The sequence below is a fragment of the Primulina eburnea genome, chromosome 7 (assembly GCF_022965805.1).
Source record: "Primulina eburnea isolate SZY01 chromosome 7, ASM2296580v1, whole genome shotgun sequence".
Classification (NCBI taxonomy): domain Eukaryota; kingdom Viridiplantae; phylum Streptophyta; class Magnoliopsida; order Lamiales; family Gesneriaceae; genus Primulina; species Primulina eburnea.
In genome coordinates this window covers 4,909,708-4,929,727 of record NC_133107.1, presented here as the reverse complement: position 1 = coordinate 4,929,727, position 20,020 = coordinate 4,909,708, and the positions used below count along the sequence as shown (strand labels likewise).

The 20,020-nt window shown below is 35.2% G+C and overlaps 3 protein-coding genes across 3 annotated transcripts; 2 read left to right on the top strand and 1 right to left on the bottom strand.

The window, feature by feature from the left end:
- Nucleotides 1–1,677: 1,677 nt before the first annotated feature.
- On the bottom strand, nucleotides 1,678–5,873 carry LOC140836833 (subtilisin-like protease SBT5.4). The gene is made up of 11 exons (XM_073202668.1): nucleotides 5,584–5,873; nucleotides 5,330–5,439; nucleotides 5,159–5,256; nucleotides 4,882–5,046; nucleotides 4,643–4,754; nucleotides 3,456–3,990; nucleotides 3,298–3,392; nucleotides 2,966–3,211; nucleotides 2,745–2,859; nucleotides 2,437–2,650; nucleotides 1,678–2,341 (listed from the first exon to the last, which is right to left on the bottom strand). Exons 1-11 carry the CDS (start codon nucleotides 5,665–5,667, stop codon nucleotides 1,800–1,802), a joined length of 2,316 nt encoding a protein of 771 aa, XP_073058769.1. The 5' UTR covers nucleotides 5,668–5,873; the 3' UTR covers nucleotides 1,678–1,799.
- A 9,097-nt stretch (nucleotides 5,874–14,970) lies between these two features.
- LOC140836832 (glucan endo-1,3-beta-glucosidase 6-like) lies at nucleotides 14,971–17,651 on the top strand. Its single transcript, XM_073202667.1, has 2 exons — nucleotides 14,971–15,642; nucleotides 16,357–17,651. The coding sequence occupies exons 1-2, from the start codon at nucleotides 15,296–15,298 to the stop codon at nucleotides 17,447–17,449; spliced, it is 1,440 nt and encodes a 479-aa protein (XP_073058768.1). The 5' UTR covers nucleotides 14,971–15,295; the 3' UTR covers nucleotides 17,450–17,651.
- Nucleotides 17,652–17,940: 289 nt separating this feature from the next.
- Nucleotides 17,941–19,634, top strand: LOC140837438 (uncharacterized). Its single transcript, XM_073203596.1, has 2 exons — nucleotides 17,941–19,169; nucleotides 19,280–19,634. The coding sequence occupies exons 1-2, from the start codon at nucleotides 17,941–17,943 to the stop codon at nucleotides 19,632–19,634; spliced, it is 1,584 nt and encodes a 527-aa protein (XP_073059697.1).
- Nucleotides 19,635–20,020: the final 386 nt, after the last annotated feature.

Here is a 20,020-nt window from a genome sequence, read left to right as displayed (position 1 = left end):
TAGCACCTTCGAATAGTGTTGCCAGAAATTCTTCAAGTTCATGCATAACAGACCTATTTGAAGCTCCAAATCCAAAGCCCACGTGGAAAAGATGAACGGGTATTTTCATATCAAACTGGTAGCAGGATGGATGATCAATTGACTCGTGGCTTCTTGTGGATTCAAGTATCTTTATCCTTTCTTTAGCCCTTTCCATTGGATGAACTAGCGGAATATAGAATAGGCTATCATTAACATGTAATGCAGCCCGCTTCCAATATGAAGACATATGATGAAGGGAAAAGACTGGAGATGTGGCGTTAGCGCAAGTCTCAATGGCCAAATGTTCGATGGGACGCAATAAGGATACAACCACTCCATTTGGGCTTGTCACCAAAACCAAATCAGCTGTGCAGGTTGATGGGCTAATCTTACCCAAAGATAAGCTTGGTTTCTTGGGGAATGTTTTGGAAATTCTATCGTTGATGTTGTGCTAGAGAAATGGTTTGATGGTATCCCGTAATAGAGGCATGAAGACGATTCAAGAGTTTGGTCCGAGCAAGAATCGAGGTTAGGATGGGGTAGAGATAACATCAAGTCTGGGTTGATCACTTGTGTGGTCAGGGGTAGACTGGATAAACATGGTCATGATGAGCAGAATGCAGAAAGGACTGCCTATTATCCCAGAATTGTCAATATATTCATCTAGAATATGTTAAATGGGATCAGTCTTATTGTCCCCGAGGGACCAACCATATCGAGGTTGCAAAGTAGCTGCTTTCATCGTCAGATGGGGCAAGTGACACTACCATAGCGAACATTTGACGAGATGCAAGGAAAATGGAAGGCATGGGAGCATTGGTTGTAAATATTTCCCGGCGGCTACCTGAGTTGTAACTTGTGGGATCAAGCCATATTGAGCAAAGTTCCGCAAGAATTGAAAAGGGCCATGGGATTAGATGCACGAAAAAAAAAAACAATAATCACGACAGACAAAATCAAGATTCTCCATCAACATAAGAATTAACCATAAGTTGAAATAGATGCATCAAGAAAAAGTATAACATTAAAAATGACAAAAAAAAAAAAAGACACCTTATACGGAGTAGTGCTTGCATTGCTTTTACTTGTGATTTCCGAGGATATTTTCTTGCAAGAAATGTCTCTCTCGATTTTCCTGTGAGAAGTATGATTTGGTGAATCACAAAAAATTTAGAACGAACAAATTTACTCACACAAGAATCAAAATATCCATTCGATTTTTGTAAACAAAATATGGACGGTAACAAAGAGAATTCTTGAACATTTTCGAGCTAAGCATCATAGCACCTTCGAGTTATTATCTCAAAGCCGACCTTAGATGGCCATCATCAAACTTCTTGCCATGAAAATATGGATCCAGAGCTGGTGTAACATGTGAATTCCGTTCGCAAACATGTTGGATTTTCATATAGACTTGAATATGATGCAAATATATCTTGAACTCGAAACTGTCATTCTCTTTACACTTATTTGAGCCGGGGATCTCAGAAATCCACTGTTCTTTTTGTTGTTGTACAATGAATCGTCCAAATGGGTTCGGCTTTATATAAGAATCATTATCTTATTAATTTAGCAAATTGACTCAAACCCGAGCAAGAAAAGAATATTATTTTAGAGAGATCACGTTAACGTGTGATTTGGATAAATAATGAGATGAATAGGAACATATTTTTTTCATTAGAAACTAAATGAATCCAATATAACCAACCTCCCAATGAAGAATAATAATAAACAAGACAACCGAACTAAACATTTATTTACTTCAGGTAACTCTATATTCACTGATCACCAGAGCTGGTCACCACAATTGGACTCCTCACATAATGCCTTCCATCTGACCACAACAACTCTCCGAACTCGTAATCATTTGTGGGTTTTCTTGCTTGTATATGCACCTTAAAACTCTTCTCTTCTCCAAAAGCCTCAAATTTCAGAATCCTGGGTTCAACTGTAACCGAAAATCCATGTGGCTGACGCACCCTGGCAGCATAAGTCCCTGGCCTGCCCACGTTTTTCAGTTTTCGTGTCACTGTGATTGATCCCGACACTAGCTTTGTTATTGAAATGGAGGGATAGTTGAAGTTTGTGAGACTGTATCTGTGTGGACAATTGTAATTTCCCCCCGAGAAAGATCGCATGATGGTTTGATTATAGCCACTTCCGCAAAGGAAATCCAGATAGTCGTTCACGGTTAAGTCGTAGACCAATCCAGGGTCCATGGCGCGGTTGGGACGGATATGACCAGACCCGTATGCAAATGGAGTTGCTTTGCTGTAATCCGCATCCATCATTGGATTAATGGTGTTGTCTCTGGTTCTTGCTGTTGCGGTATTTTTTTCCCAGAGAAAATGGAGTTAATTTGAGGACATTGTTGCAAGAAATGGAGTTTGGAGAACAAGAATTTTGAATCAGTACCTGTTGTCATGATTGCTGATCGAATAGCAGCAGGGCTCCACTCGGGATGGAGGGTCTTGAGCAGGCCAACGACCCCAGAAACATGAGGACAGGACATTGAGGTGCCGGATTCAGTATTATACGGAGTTGTGCGTTTATCGAACATAAGACTCGTGGGGCTAACTCCTTCGCTGAATGCGGCTATGATGTTTACTCCTGGAGCTGTAATATCGGGCTGGAAACGGAATATTTCATAATTAAACAAACAAAAAATTTGAACAATGGGGAAATAGTTTACACCAAGGCAAACAAAAACTTGATAAGCAAACCTTGAGAATTTCGGGGGTCACAGTATTTGGCCCCCTGGAGGAGAAAGCAGCCATAAATGGAGCCGGTTTTTTGTTTAGTTCTGCCTTTGGAGCAGTAATAAGTCCCATCGGATTGCTGTTAAGTTCAAAAAATATAATAAGAACACGAAAAACATTGAAGAAAGCAGCAACTTTTTTTAAGTGAGAATATAGGTTGATTTCCAGAGGGAGACGTTCCGTACTGGCTAGTGTTGACATAGGAAAATACGGTTACACCATCAGTGTAATTTATATGAGTTGCTGGAAGAACGTGTGGATCTGATATAATCTCATTGCCACTAGCCTTGTCATTACAGAGAATCATTCCAGCGGCACCAGCAAGAAGGGCCTGCTCGCCCTTGTCCACCCTCGCATTTTCTCCCCTTAGGCACACGAGTATTTTATCTTTCACCTTCTTAGAGTCCAAAGTTCCTGGCTTGCATAGGATCCTGGATAAAAAAACAACCGAAGGATGTTTGTTTTTGAGCAGCTAACTTTTGTTAACTGACAAAATTCATCAGAAAGAGATTCTTACGCATCTTCAGCAGAAGCATGTGCTGCTTTAGCCTTTGAAGCGCTAATCAGTGGATAAAAATTGTCACGTGGTAATTGTGTTGAAAGGCTCATTCCCTGATTTCACGTGTAAGTGAGAAAAAATCTTGAGAATCAGATAAATTGTGCAAGACAACTAACCTCAAGAATCAAGCCATTTTGCAGTTTAACATTAGCCTGGAACTGTCTATCAAGAGTGCTGGCTCCTACAGTTATAATCCATGGTGCCACGTTCGACACAGATCCAGGCTCGGGTCCCGAGTTTCCTGCTGATGCTATAACTACAAGTCCGTTCTTCACAGCATGGAAAGATGCTATGGCGAGACCGTCGTTGAAGTAGTCGACAGGCTCTCCACCTAGAGACACTGAAAGTACATTTACGCCATCGTGTATCGCCATGTCAAAGGCTTTCATGATATCAGCATCGAAGCATTCACTTCCATTGACTGGAGGCCAACACACTTTGTAAGCCGCCACCCGGGCTCTCGGGGAACCCCCTTTTGCTGTTCCATTGCCTACACCGAATACACTAGCCCCTGGGACAAAGTTTCCGGCAGCAGTGGACAGTGTATGGCTGCCATGGCCATCATTATCGCGTGCCGAATAGTACGTAGAGTTGAGTTTCCCAACATAGGCAGCATACCCTTTGTTGAAATATCTCGATCCAATTAGTTTCCTGTGATACCGAGGATTTATTTGCTAATGAAAATAGTTTATTGCCACTTATTCAAGAATGGGTTACATTTGATGATAGTAATATATCTGCTTCTCATGGTGGGCACATTGTTAAAATTGTATTTGGTAAGTTTTTAATCATGAAATATACCAGCAGAATAATATAGTCACTAGAGTTCGCTTTATCCAAAAATATTCACCAAGTATGCTATTCATTAAAATTGACTTGTCAAATTGGATCATAGACAAATAGTAACAGCTCTTTTCATAAAAAAAAAAACACTATCAAGAAAAGCTTGGGGTGAATGATTATTAGGGAGGAGTATGTTCTGTGACTCATGGTTGTGTCATGTACCTCGAATTCGATAATGTCACACAATATCTACCCAAAAAAAAAAGATAATAAAGTCAGGTGTATATTGATCCGAAGAAAGATACATGACACAAAACATAGATACAACAAAAGTCATTTGCTGACACATCCTGGTGCAATTGGAAAGTAAAAGAAATTAAAGAGCACTTTTGCAAAATAAAATGCATTGATATGTTGAGAAATTTGATATAAAGAAGCATTTTCACATGGTGCAGTACTACTAGCTAGCTATTATCGTCATCTTCATTAGAGAAACTAAATGAATAAAGAGAGAGAGTACCTATTGCAAAGGGATTTATCATTGCCATCAAACTGACAGATTCCTTTCCACTTTGATGGAATGGGGCCATGAATCCCTTTGTCACTAAAGCTCATCGATTCGGGCCAAACACCTAGTAAAGCCATGAAAAATCATTCATTTTGTGCTCAACTTTAAACCAAAAGCACAATGCAGGATTTGAAAAAGAGGTTTTCAATCAAAAAAGATGACATCAAAGAAATATTAAACCTGTGCTTTACCAGTATCAAGATTTGCGATGATGGTATCTTCACCGAATCTCGCTTTCCTCCATAATGAAGATGGATGAATCACACCATTTCTTTCAAGCATAAGAAAATCCCATGAATGTGTTGTGTGAAGTTTTCTACCATGATTCAGGAAAACAGATACCACGTCCGGATGTTCTGTATTGAACACAAAAACGAGCCTTTTAGCATATAGAAACCAATAATTTTAAAAAAAAAATGCATACAAAAGCGAGAAAATCAAATGCATGAAGGCGTGTATGCTCCTTACTTGCAATCTCTGCTGCCTCTTCCTCTTCAAGAACTGCGGCAAATCCATTTATGTGTCGCTTGTATGAGTAAAATATGGCATCCTTTGCCTTGTCCTTACTGCAGGAAAGGACACGAAATTTTAACATATCATGTGATAATTTAAGCAGTTTCACCATGCCAAAATCAATACCTTCCCAAGAATGAGGCAAGCAGCTCATGGTGAGAGTCGACTACCCGGTGCAGATCAGCCGTTGTTGCATCCGAACCATGGGAGTGTTCACCCAAGTACACTATATAAGACTGCTTCACACATAAAAAAATATTATATATATACATATCCGATTAAATAAACATGCAAGTTTCAATTATTGAGAAGAAGACAATGATTTTACATTATGAAAAAAACACTGAATATAATCAATTACAGAGCAGGACAATGCACACCTTTTTGATGGCTAAAGCTGGTTCTTGAAACACAGCAAAAAGAATTAACAGTGCAAGAAAATACGAAAACTTGGCAGATAACATCGTGCTTTTGTCACCGTAAAAAGCCTGTGGTAGTGATACTGCTTTATATTATTGTGTCTGTTCAATAACCAAGCACAGCTGCAATATATTTTTTGGAAAGAGAAGACGCAGCACACAACATTATAATCGAATAAAATCAATCTGAAATGCTTCCAAAACACCTTTGTTTTTATATTCAAAAAACAAGAATTTCAAGAGTAACGAAAATCTTTTATCTTAATAGATATAGATAGAACGATAGATAATCCAACGCAATAATATCTAAACAGAACGGATTTGGCGAATGGCTCAACAGAAACTCATGTTTACCCGATTTTCTTGAAATGGGCCATCTTTAAATGGCCTCAGAATTTGTAGGGATTAGGGTTCATGGTTATCTCCGACCTAAAATTAGGGAATTTTAACCGATCCATATTGCGCCAATGCATGAACCTTTTCTTGAATGGGTTGCTTCTGATCTTAGTAAAACGTTGATTCATGAACGTACAATTCCCCTCCGGAGGTTACAAGCTAAGCTAAATTCATGTACTTGTGCATCAAAGATACCCACAAAAAGAAAAGAATGAATCTTTTGAATTATTACTCTGAACTGATTCACTTTTCTCTTGAATAATTATTACTGAGAACTGATCATTCATTTGAAATTATATGAACATTATAATTATTCACAAAAGTTTCCTTAATTCTCTTTTTGCCAATTATTAAAGTCAAAAAGGGAAAACGATGTGTATATTTGCCATTCTTGCATGTTGCTAACGCAACTGCCATCGTCTTCTATATATCTCCAACTGAAGTACAAAGGGTAGATTTCAGAGTTCGTTTAAATTGTGTATTTTATCTTTTTGATTGATTGATTGATTTCAAAAAGGAAAAGTTAATTGATTTTGTGTAAATTATTCTTTAAAATATTTAAAAATTTACTTCACTTTTTATATGAATTTAAAATGTAAATATACAACTTGATTTTATTTTATCATTAAAAAATTTAGGAGACAAAAAACTTTTGTGCAATATAGTTATACTAATTATAAGGATAGTATTTCTAAATTATTGGTTTGTTAGGATTTGGACGAGCTTATGAAAAATTGTAATTTTGGTCATATGTATTTTGTTTTTTAGCATATTGTCTTTGTTCTTTTTTTATTATTAAAATTTACTTACCTTGACGTAGATTTGTGTAGTATCGCATAACACTATCGCAGACAATCGCCCATATTAATACTGAATTTGGCGATATATATAACAAAATTTGTAAAGAGACATGACATACAAGATGAAAATTACAATTTTTCAAAACTAATATTACTGCTAGTAAAATTTGTATGCTTTTTTCGTAAAAAATTGTGTGAAACGGTTTTACGGGTCGTATTTTGAGAGACAGATCTTTTATTTGGGTCATTCATGAAAAAATATTATTTTTTATGTTAATAGTATTATTTTTATTGTGAATATCAGTAGGGTTGACCAGTGATAAAGATTGAGACCGTCTCATAAAAGATCTACTCTTTTTCGAATATGGAAAAAAACAGTTTTAATCAATTAATGATTTGTCGATTGACCATATATACATTTTCTTGGTGTTCGAAAGTTGGCGAAATCAAGAGTATGGGGAGTAGAATGTAATTATGTATGGTACTTGCTTCGTGAAATTGCAATAAAATGGAACGGACTTGAAAGATTTGCATTATCAAATAAAATCAAAATCAAAATCAAGATTTACTCTTCGAATTCTAAAAAGTTACATTTTTATCACTTCTATGAGATCAAAATATTCGCACCCTTCTATGTTTTTGGAAACAAATATCTCTAGTCCAAAGACTATATAATAAAGAGTAGGTTTCCTGTGACACGGTCTCACTGATATTTATTTATGAGACGGGACAACCATGTCAATATTTACAATAAAAAATAATATTTTTAGCGCGAAAGGTAATGTTTTTCATGGATGACCCAAATATAATATTCGTCTCACAAAATTTATTCGTGAAATAGTCTGGAGTTTTTGTCCATAATAAATAATTATTTTATCTCTTATCTAAAATTTTATTTCTAACAAATTTAATTATAAGATGGCAAATACTTGTGTGAGACGGTCTCACGGATCATATTTTGTGAGACGGATCTTTATTTGGGTAATCCATGAAAAAGTATTACTTTTTATTCTAAGAGTATTACTTTTCATGATGAATATGAGTAGGGTTGACCCGTCTCACAGATTGAGATCCGTGAGACGGTCTCACATGAGACCTACTCTTATAAGATTAGGTAATTATTTATTTCCAAAATAACCATTGTTTTTATCTCTTATTTCTGATCTAAAACCGATGATTTTATGTCTCCTAAAAAACAATAAATTTTGGATTTCAGCTACTTTGGCCAATATATTCACCAGAAAATTCATTTTTTTCCTCAGAAAATGCTGATTAGATGGTGGCTAAAGGTACTTTAGCAAAAAAATGGGAGATTTCTTGATTTTGAAGAAAAATCAATTTATTTAGAAGTAGCTTAACATAAAAAAAAATGTCTAACAAATCAAACAAATTTTACAACTTCTATGCATTCTACTAGAAATTAAAGATCAACTATTGTGACACCAAAATGTGCTTTAACACTACTCAATCAGCGTGTTCTTGTTAAAATTAAACATTCTTGTGGTAAATGGACCAAAATAGCTGGAAATTCAAAAGTTATTGTACCAAAACAAAAAATTCAAAATATAGCGGACCAAAACCAAATCAATTGATAATTTACTAGACCAAAAAATTTATTTCCCTTTATCTATAATATATATATATATATATATATATATATATATATATATATATATATATATATATATATAAAATTTGATACTCTTAGTAGTCCAACTTTGTGATACAAATTAGTTTTTACGAAAATATTTTATCCATTTATATAAGTAATGCTTTTTTTATATATAAATTACTCATAATTATAATATGTATCCACTTTAAAATTTCAAAAATTAATATATTATATCTACAAATTACATACATATATATCAATTAATAATTATCATGTGATGCAATATCTTTTACAAATGTAACTATATAGATAATATTAAAATTTAATTATCAGGGAAAAAATCCACGTGATATGATCACTATGATATAATTTTATTATTCGTTTCAGTTTGGAAAGCATTTAAAAACATAATATATAGTGGTTGAATACCTCGTGAGCCTTAAGTTTATTTATTTTCTAATTACATATTTATTAATTTATATTCATTTTATGGAATTTATTTTGAGTCATTTGGTTTAATTTTCTAAATTATCTTTTATGTGGAAATAGTTATATATTAACCACACAAACCAATGGTACTGTTGATTTAAATTCTATCAATTTTTTAGAATAATATCAAACGTAATTATACATCTCATACTATATTAAAGTTCAACACCCTTTACCAACTGATTCTTAATTAATTTGATAAAACTTTAGAGAAATTTATGATTTTAATATAATTTAATTATAATCTCAACTAAAAATGTTGGACAAATGGTAACTTGAAACATTCATGTCTTTTGATGACAATTTAATTACGAAAATACCATAACTCTTATATTTTTGTCTTTTGATAGCTATTTATTACGCAAATGCCAATTTTTTGTCATTTGGTGGATTTTTATTTACAAAAAACATCATTGTATTTTTTTGTGTTATTATCATTTATTTTTCCTTTTTATCGTTACAAAAAAAATAAAAAATAAAATTGTATAAACACGCAACGCGTACATCCGAATACTGATATACATTAATTTTACTGAGTAGGTCTCTTGTGAGACATGTCAACCCGCTCATATTTACAATAAAAAGTAATAATTTTTCGTGGATAACCGAATAGAAGATTTGTCTCACAAAATTGACCCATAATATCGTCTCAAATAATTTTTTTTGTAACTGTAGATACTTTATTATAATGTAATAGGTAAATTTTATTTCAAATTAAAATAATTTGTGCAAGATAAGAGTTTTGAAAATTTAAAATTGTTAAAAACAAAGATTATTTTAATAAAACACAATATGTTATTATCAAAATTCTAAATAAAAACTAAAGTTGTAACTCAAACTCTCAATTGTAACTTACACGTACACATTTATACATCATATTAGTTTTACTTTTATGCATTTTCTTTTCAAAAAAATTCTTATGATACTATCTAACATGTCAATTTAGTCAGAAAAATATAATACCAGACTCGAAGATTAAAAAATGTTATTTTTTACTTTAAATATGGACCGAGTCGATCCATTCACGAATATATATACAGGAGAATTAAAGTTGAGGTTCCTATGCTGACTATTAACTTTTAATTGATTTGATGAAGCCTTATTTAAAATTATAATTTTACTTTAATTGTATAACTTTGTTGATCAAACTTTTGTCTTTCTAAAATAATATCTCTTTTCATATCTTCAAACCTATATTTATTTACATTTTTAAAATTTTACATAATCTATCACTCTCAACAACAAAAAATTTAGAAAAATAGCTAATATGAAATTAACAAGGACAAAAACTTGTGTGAGACGGTCTCACGAATCGTATTTTATGAGACACATATCTTATTTGAGTTATCAATGAAAAATATTATTTTTTTTGCTAATAGTATTACTTTTTATTGTGAATAACGGTAAAGCTGCCCGTCTCACAGATAAAGATTCTTGAGACGGTCCTATTAACAAAAACTATCTTGTTAAATAAATATTTTAGCTGTATAAACACATTGGAACCAATAAAATCATTTGTTAAATAAAATATTAATTTTTCTTACAATAAAACTTTATCTGCAAAACCCCTTAAAATTTTCTTCGAAACTTCTCTACCTCGTTTCGTCCTTCGCCTAAATTCAAGACGATGACCGTCTTCGAATTATATATATCTGTGTGTGTATGTATATATCCATCAACCCATTTGGTATCGCCGTCGAATCGGCTCTCAAGTTTTTGTTCGTATCGATCCGCGGTATATATGTATTTTGGTCATATCGAAGGACGACTGTCCTATGTTTCAAACGCTACTATGCAATTTAATTGATTGCTCTCGATCGGCGCCTCGCTTATATAATTTGAAATACTCCAATTTTGCCTATAAAAACAGAAAATTCAAATCATAATTTTCATGTTCATCCATGCTGCATGCCCTCATCTTCTGCTGTACCCGCACCTCGAACATATATATTATCTTTTAAAAAAAAAATCCTAGAAATTAAATCCATAAAGGAAGTTTTTAGAATATTCTGATTTGAGTTGGCTGATTTGTTTGAAGTGAATTAGGCAGCTTTGGCTTGAGGCGTTGGGACTATTTCAAGGATCCATGCAATGCCGCCTTCGTACTTGTCTTAGCTTTTAGTTCTTCCACACACGTACCCTAAAGTTAAGCTATAAATATACGCAGAGAAAACTTCAACTTTGCAAACCCTCGATATAATATTTCATGAACTCTATGCACGAATCTTGCGGCGCCATCCTGAATTACATCCTTCCCTTCGATCAAATCAATCCGGTCCTGACTCCACTCATTTGGCTTTTTGCAAGACAAAAATTATTCAGATGTTTATTTCAATATGTACTTTTGTTATATATATATATATATGTATGTATATCGCAGGTGGTTTTTCCCCGCCGGCCGAGGAAGATCGACGATCAAATTTTTACGCTATCGACATCTCTAATTAGGACGGGTTAAGAAATATGATCTGCCTGGCTCCCTGAATGCCAACTGAGAAAGTTGTCAAGATTCAGCAGTTGATGGTTTCTTACTTGGCATCAAGGGAGTCAAGCAGGACATTCTTCGTCACTATTATTATTGCATTATATGATGGGTCATCGTTTATTTCAAGAACAATGTAAGTGCATGCATGCTTCCCTCTACTTTTCATTTTTTTTTAAAGATAAAATAAAATGCATAGTTTTAGAAATCAAATAGGGGGAAAAATTGTAATTTTAGTGCGATAATTAAGTTGAACAAATTTGAATTTTGAATTTTTTTTATTAATTTAGTCAAAAATCGGTCTTCGAATATTTTTACTTTGTTTATTTTATAGCCGGATACTTCTAACCACCGTATATTTCTTTTCGACGTCAATACTCTTCTACATGACTATGTCACGAGTAAAAAACTTATATGATACACATTAACATGGGACAATTAGTTCTTAGGGATTAGCGTATGCTTTTCTTTTTTTTGAAAGTATGATCCCCCTATTTTATTTTATTTTAAAAAAAAATTGTGAACGGCATCACGAGTTAATTTTGTGAGACAAATATCTTATTTTAATCACCTATTAAAAATTATTACTTTTTATGCCAAAATTATTACTCATTATTATAAATATGATCACAATTAACTCGTCTCATGGATAAAGATCCGTGAAATCGTTTCACAAGAGACCTACTAATTTTTTTGTAACACAAAAGATTTGAGGTAGACAGAGTAGCTGATACTAATTTTATTCGTAAAATTTAAGAATATTATTCGAATCCATACATTCATATTTGTTGATTTAGATTTAGATTAAATTTTTTGGAATAAAAGTATTACATTAGATGTTCTCCATGTCTATAGATGAGGTGACACTCATATATTACATGTGATTAAACATATCAAAATTATACGTCTAATAGAAGAATATCACCTCATTGACGAGCATGAACCGACCCATGATTATGCGTTCATCAAGGATGGCAAGTGGTGGACAGAGAAACATTGCTACCTAATGTGGTGGAATATGAGGTCCCTTGCATTCCCCTCCCGCAAGAGCCGTTGTAATATTCTAGATTTTGAAAGTTTGAAGTGAAGGGTAAATACTTCGTCATGCTTTGCAACTTTAGTCATGATACTACGAGCCACGCACTCTTCTTCTGCACAGCGCTATTCACGGCTTTTGGAAGAATCAGATTTACATGAAGCTATTAAAACAGGTTCGGTGTTGTACCACGTTGTATATTTGCCTGTGAACGATAGAGCATTTAAAAAAAATCTGAATTTATTTGAAAGATTTGCTTACAGAACCTGCAGTTATACACAGTGCCGATGACACACGTTTCTCTCTACCGCAGATGTGGGAAGTCATGTATACCTTAGGGAGTATTGGACTGCATGGCGCGATGTTCAGGTTGAAAAGGATGGGACCCCATCCGATTCGCCAAGGACCTAGACTGCACCACCAGCTGGCTACCTTAGGTTGGACGTGGGTGCTTCACGGAACAAATATTGTATATGGTATTGCTGGGATTATACGGAATTCTGATGGGAATTGTGTTTGCATTTTGGCAGCTGATCTTGAAGGCACTAACAATGGGGCACCCAGAACTTATGGCTTTAAAGGTAGGGGTGGTACTGCAACTGTCTTGCGAGAGAGGTTTTCGTTATGTTCACGTGTGTTCTGATTCTCAGATTGCCGTGGAAACACTCGAGGATCCATCGAATGATTTGGGATATGTCGGTATATGCGCATAGGAGGTTAAAAATTTACTTACGGGTCCGACAGTGGCTAGTGCTCGTTTTTACCACTGTTTTTTATTTCTCCTCTTGCGACATTTGGTTGATTTTGTATCAAGAAACAACTTTTCTTAATAAAATTGATACTGGATTACCGATCAAAAAAAAAATCAAAAAATTTAAAAAATTCAATTCCAAATAAAGGTTATAAATTCAAAATGTTATTTATTTTCTTATCAAATGAGAAGGTACTCCAAATGACAAAAATGTCTAAAAAATATTTTTTTATCCACCCGGGGGTCATTGTTTAGATGGACTTGGAAGTAGGAAGAGTGATGATCAGTCCAGCCCATATAACTAAAGCCCGATCCAATAAATCTTGATGTCAAGACGTAAGTATTTGCATCCATGGCCCAATCAAACATTGGGTATTTTTTATCTTAAAAAAAAGACTCAAATTTTATATAATTAAATTGCATCATAAAATGGCTAAATCCTAGAATGGTAATGGGTGGGGCAGGCCGCTCTCGAATCCTAAACTCGTGTTTTTCTTAACCGGAGATTCCTTGTCCCCGCACAGGAACTAAGTTCTCATCTCCGTCTTCATATTTGTTCCATTTACTTGGGAAATTCTTATTACAGACCTACAGAGATTAAATGTTCACATCGAATCTAGGCTACATTGGGTCGAGGTCGAATGCTCTTTCAACCTGATAAATTGGAAGCAGAATGGGTGATAGTTTGAATCGTGGGCGAGATTTGAGTGTTAGATATTTGAGTTTTTTCTTTAAAAAATTTTATTATTGTTATTATTATTAGGACAAGTTTAGAGACGAATCTTCGTACTCGTCCCTATTTGAAGCTGAGATTTGAAAAATCCTCGAACCCGAATACATATTCGAAAACATATCCTTGAACCCACATGAAAAACTCTCATCTTACTAAAATCGAGCCAAATTGTTTTTTTTTTAATTGAGATATTATACCGCGAGGACCAATTTTTAATCCACTCCATTTTATGTAAAATACATTTGTAATTTTCAAATTTGTAATTTTCAAAAAATAAAATTTTAATAGGACAAAGCAAAATATATATTAAAAAAAAAGATTAATATGATGGATACATGTCCAATTTCCACTTTTAGTCTCCTATATACACTCCAGCACCCACTACAACATGGCTGCTAAAATAAGCATCCATTCCTAATAATATCTCACCGGGAAAAAAATTTAATGGTATTTGTTTTTTTTATAAGGATGAAATAAATTTTTCGATTTGTATTAGGTAAACATCATGACTAACATAATAGTCATCAAACTTTTCTAGTTAGTTAAATCGCAATAAACCATACGATAAATTTGATCGATAAAATATTGATAAAAGGAGTCAAAAACATTAATGATATTTTGATTATGATTCAGAGTGGACCTAGTTATATAATATTATAATTACATGCAAATGCCAACAAGTATTGCATTATTTTGGTTAAAATCTATCAAAATTCAAAATTGTTGATCATCAAACTATATTTTAGCATCATCGTATTAAGATTGAAACTTGAACTTAATTTAACATAAAAAATTAGTTCAAGAAGTGATGATTGTTAACTTTATCTGTAAGACTCTCAAGAACTTAATTTAGTTGATTTGTCTTATAAAAATTGAATATTTGAGCTCAAGTTTAGGTCGATTGGATTGTAAATTTTGAGTTCAAGATTAGCTCGAACACATTTGAAATACTAAAATGGAATTTAATCAATATAATCGATCGAGTTCAAGCTCGTCTGAGAGAAAGAAGAAGATAGACTAATATCGAAGGGATGGATTAAAAATCATTATCAGGTTGCACATTATGGCAAATCGTATCTATCAAAAAACCAACCTTTTCGAACAGTAAGATACAGTTGGCAGTTCCATTGTCGGCACTATGGCCCCAGAAAATTCGATTAACCAAGTTCTATTCTATCTTCTTTCTTTAATTAAATCCTGTCGTTCATATGATTTTTAAAGACAATATATATATATATTTAATATCTTGAAATTTTAAGTATATGTTCTTTTACGACCTTAAACGCTAATCGCTTTTCCGGCCGTCGTTAAACGATACGGTTTAACGTTTAATGAACTGTGAACTCTCTAAGATTCCTAGACCGGCGTTTGAAAATGGCAACAACCCATTTCTACGGCGAAATCTTGCTGCTGTTGTTTTGTATGTCTGCAGTGGCGGTGGTGGTGGAATCGGGCATAGGAGTGAACTGGGGAACATTGGCACTCCACCGTATGTCGCCGGAGACGGTGGTGGATCTATTGAAAGACAACAAGATATCCAAAGTGAAGCTGTTTGATGCCGACCCAACTTCGATGCGGGCATTAATGGGAAGTGGGATTGAAGTTATGGTTGGGATCCCAAATGAAATGCTTGCTTTACTGAGTGCTTCTACTACTGCTTCTGATTTATGGGTTTCTCAGAATGTTTCCAGTTACATGGTTAAAGGGGGTGTCAATATCAAGTATATTTTTATTCCCGTATTTTTAGTTGATTTTAGATTTTTTTTAATTTATGTGAATGGTTTTGATCTTGATGCTTTGTTACTTTTTGCCACTTTGATGTCTTCAAGTTTGGATTTTTCTCCTTGTGTACGTTCTTTTGTTGACTGCTTCTGTCCTAATTGGCGTCGCTGATTCTGGCGAAGGCAAGAGGGTTTTTTTTTCCTTCTGAAAACTCGTTATCTTATGTCCTAAATTGTAAATGCTGCAATAATTTGAGCATGATTTGAAGATGTCTCTAGATGGATTCGTTGAAACTAATTGTCTTGATTCAGTAAGACTAGACAGTGGGCAATTTACCAGGATAGAAAATCATTTTCCTCGATCAGCTTTAGCTCTTGCAGTTTTCAAAATCCTTGGGAAATATGTCGAGGAATGTGCACTTCCAATTCTTCATTAACTCTACAAGTCTCTGCCTCGGTTTGCCTTGGGAAATTTATTTGCAGAAATCTAGATGTTCGGCATACAGGCTGAAAGTGAATTATCTTACTTGGATAAATGGACATGTAGTTTCTCAATAAATTTAGATAAAAAAATTTTACCCGCGTTTGGTGAAATGCAGTGTATGGGGTTTGGTAATATTTTTTTTATTTTTAAGTAGTGGAAAGGTTGAATCAACATTGTTGTTTACAGTTTAAATTTTATTCATGCTGCTGATACTTACAGTGTTATTGCAGGTACATCGCGGTAGGAAACGAGCCTTTTCTGACTAGTTATTCTGGTCAATTTCAATCTTATGTTTTACCTGCTCTTATGAATGTACAACAGTCTTTGGCAAAAGCAAATCTTGTGGGCATGGTAAAGCTGGTTGTACCGTGCAATGCTGATGCCTATGAATCTAATCTACCATCACAAGGAACCTTCAGGCCCGAGCTTACCCAAATTATGACGCAGCTCGTCTCTTTCCTGAATTCAAATGGTTCGCCATTTGTAGTGAATATTTACCCATTTTTAAGTCTCTATGGAAACTCAGATTTTCCTCAAGACTATGCATTTTTTGAGGGTACAACTCATTCTGTGATGGACGGATCAAATGTGTACTATAATGCATTTGATGGTAATTTTGACACTTTAGTTGCAGCTCTCAGCAAGCTTGGATATGCCCAAATGCCCATCGTTATAGGAGAGGTGGGTTGGCCAACAGATGGAGCTGTTAGTGCTAATTACAGTGCTGCGAGGGCCTTCAACCAGGGTCTTGTGAATCATGTTCTAAGCAACAAAGGAACGCCTTTAAGACCAGGTGTGCCTCCTATGGATATTTATCTTTTCAGTCTGCTTGATGAAGGGGCAAAAAGTATACTCCCCGGAAACTTTGAGAGACACTGGGGTATATTCTCTTTCGATGGGCAGGCAAAATATTCTTTGAACCTTGGGTATGGATTATTGAAAAATGCAAAAAATGTTCAGTATCTTCCTTCTAGATGGTGTGTGGCGAATCCTACCAGGGATCTTTCTACCGTGGAAAACCACTTCAAACTTGCTTGTAGTTATGCCGATTGCACAACACTCAACTATGGGGGATCTTGCAATAATATCGGTGAGAAGGGAAACATATCATATGCCTTCAACAGCTACTACCAGTTTCAAAAACAGAATGCGCAGAGCTGCGAATTTGACGGGCTTGGGATGGTCACATTCTTGAACCCTTCGGTTGGTGGTTGCAAATTTCTTGTTGGGGTTGCTGATGGTGCAGCAGGCTTCAGTTTCAGCAATGGAAGGATGATATTATTGCTTATTATTTTTTTGGGATATTACATACTTCTGGTGTGATCGGAGTCTTCTGGAGTGGGGTTCTGAGGGTTCCTTCTTATAAAACCGACACATTGCAAAAGAAAAGAGAATACTGCACAGATAGATGAATTTGAATTTAGAACTTACTTTAGATTATGTACCATCATAGTATACTATTCAAGGATTCATGTTAAGCTTGTACCTCTATTATTGATAATCATAGCTTTATATCAAGTATAAGTTAATAGTTAGTTATCTTGTTAATAGACAGTTAGACAGTAGTTAGCATATTGATAAACAAGCCATCATGTATAACTGATAGCTCTCTTGCATTTTTACTTTGGCCCCTGATACTCTTTCAATGAGAATGGATTGAATGGTTCTCCTCATCTTCGCCTAATATGGTATCAGAGCAAAACCTTCCGCACAAGTTTCTCGATCGTCGTCGGCGTCGCCATCAGCGCATTGATTTCTGATTACGTCGATTCCCTAATTTTTTTTTCCTTCGGCAATTTCAAGCTGAATGATCTATGGCTCCTGGAAATCAGTCCGAGTCTTCAGGCTCAATTGGTCAGTCCGCCATTGACGATCCCATGAGTCCATACTTCCTGCATCACTCTGATAATCCCGGTCTCGTGCTGGTCTCACAATCACTCACGGGAGACAACTATTCATCCTGGAGCAGATCCATGAAAATAGCACTTTCAGTGAAGAACAAGTTCGGTTTTGTCGATGGAACGATTGCCAAACCATCGGAGGTGGATTCAAACCTCCTGAGTTTTTGGACTCGTAACAATAACATTGTAATTTCTTGGATCCTGAATTCTGTTTCCAAAGAGATATCTGCAAGCGTGCTTTTCTCTGAATCTGCAGCTAACATATGGGATGATCTCCAAGAACGTTATCAACAAAGCAACGGGCCCCGAATTTTTCAACTCAGGCGTGATCTGATCAATTTGCGCCAAGAACAACAATCTGTAAGTGTTTACTTCACGAAGCTTGAAGCTCTTTGGGAAGAATTGAATAATTTCCGTCCACTGTGTAGCTGTGGTCGATGCATTTGTGAGGGAGTTAAGAAAATGGACACACATTATCAGATGGACTACATTATGACATTTCTCATGGGCCTCAACGATTCTTTTGCTCAAATCCGAAGGTCAAGTCTTCAGCAAGATACAGTCAATCATATATCAGTGGAAACATGGCACAGCCGCCTCGGACATCCGTCTATTAGAGTCATGGACACCTTAAAGGATCGCTTACAGTACAACACACACAGTCTTGATAGGTATAAACCTTGCCTTGTTTGCCCGTTAGCTAAACAGAGGAGACTAGCGTTCATAGCTCATAATAACATGTCTGCTTCGTCTTTTGATCTCATACATTGCGATGTATGGGGACCATACCATGTTCCAACACAAAATAATCAACGGTATTTCTTAACTTTGGTGGATGATTGTACCCGTTTTACGTGGGTTTTTCTACTTCAACACAAATCCGATGCGTATAAATTTGTGTCAAAATTTTGCGTTATGGTTGAAACTCAGTTCCTTAAAAGGATCAAAGCTTTCCGCACTGATAATGCAAAAGAGCTTGCATTCACAGAATTATTTCTTGACAAAGGTATTGTCCATCAGTTTTCGTGTGTGCAAACGCCACAACAAAACTCGGTTGTCGAAAGGAAGCATCAACATCTGCTAAATGTTGCTCGAGCCCTGCTCTTTCAATCTCGTGTTCCTGATAAACTTCGGGAAAGTGTGTATTGACAGCCACTTTCCTGATCAATCGGATTCCTTCTCTCACAACTCAAAGTAAGTCACCTTATGAGCTTTTATACCAGCAACCTTTTGACTATTCTTCATTGCGTAGTTTTGGTTGCCTCGCATTTGCTTCCACCCTTGCTGCTCATCGTGACAAACTGTCACCCCGAGCTCGTGCTTGTGTCTTCTTGGGTTATCCCCCAGGTATTAAAGGATACAAGCTACTTGATATCACGAGACAAGAAATCTTTGTGTCCCGGGATGTAATATTTCATGAAGACACATTTCCTTTTCTGTCAATTACTCCAACAGTCAACATTGATCCATTTCCTAGCATGGTTTTGCCATTGCCATTGAACCCACCAAACATTGACACAGCCATTCCAACATCGGTTGAAGTTCCACACTTACCCGATTTGCCACTAATCAAGTCTTTCACGAAAGAACCAAGCACATCGAAATAGATTGTCACTTCATTCGCGGGAAAGTATTAGATGGTTCCATCAAACTGCTTCCAATTCGTTCCAACTCACAACTCGCCGACATGTTTACAAAGCCCCTACCGTCTACTACCCTTTCAAATTTACTATCCAAGATGTCTATCAAAAACATTTATAGTACATCTTGAGGGGGGTATATCAAGTATAAGTTAATAGTTAGTTATCTTGTTAATAGACAGTTAGACAGTAGTTAGCATATTGATAAACAAGCCATCATGTATAACTGATAGCTCTCTCGCATTTTTACTTTGGCCCCTGATACTCTTTCAATGAGAATGGATTGAATGGTTCTCCTCATCTTCGCCTAATACTTTATACTACGTAAGACTGAAGAAATTGTATTGCGGTCA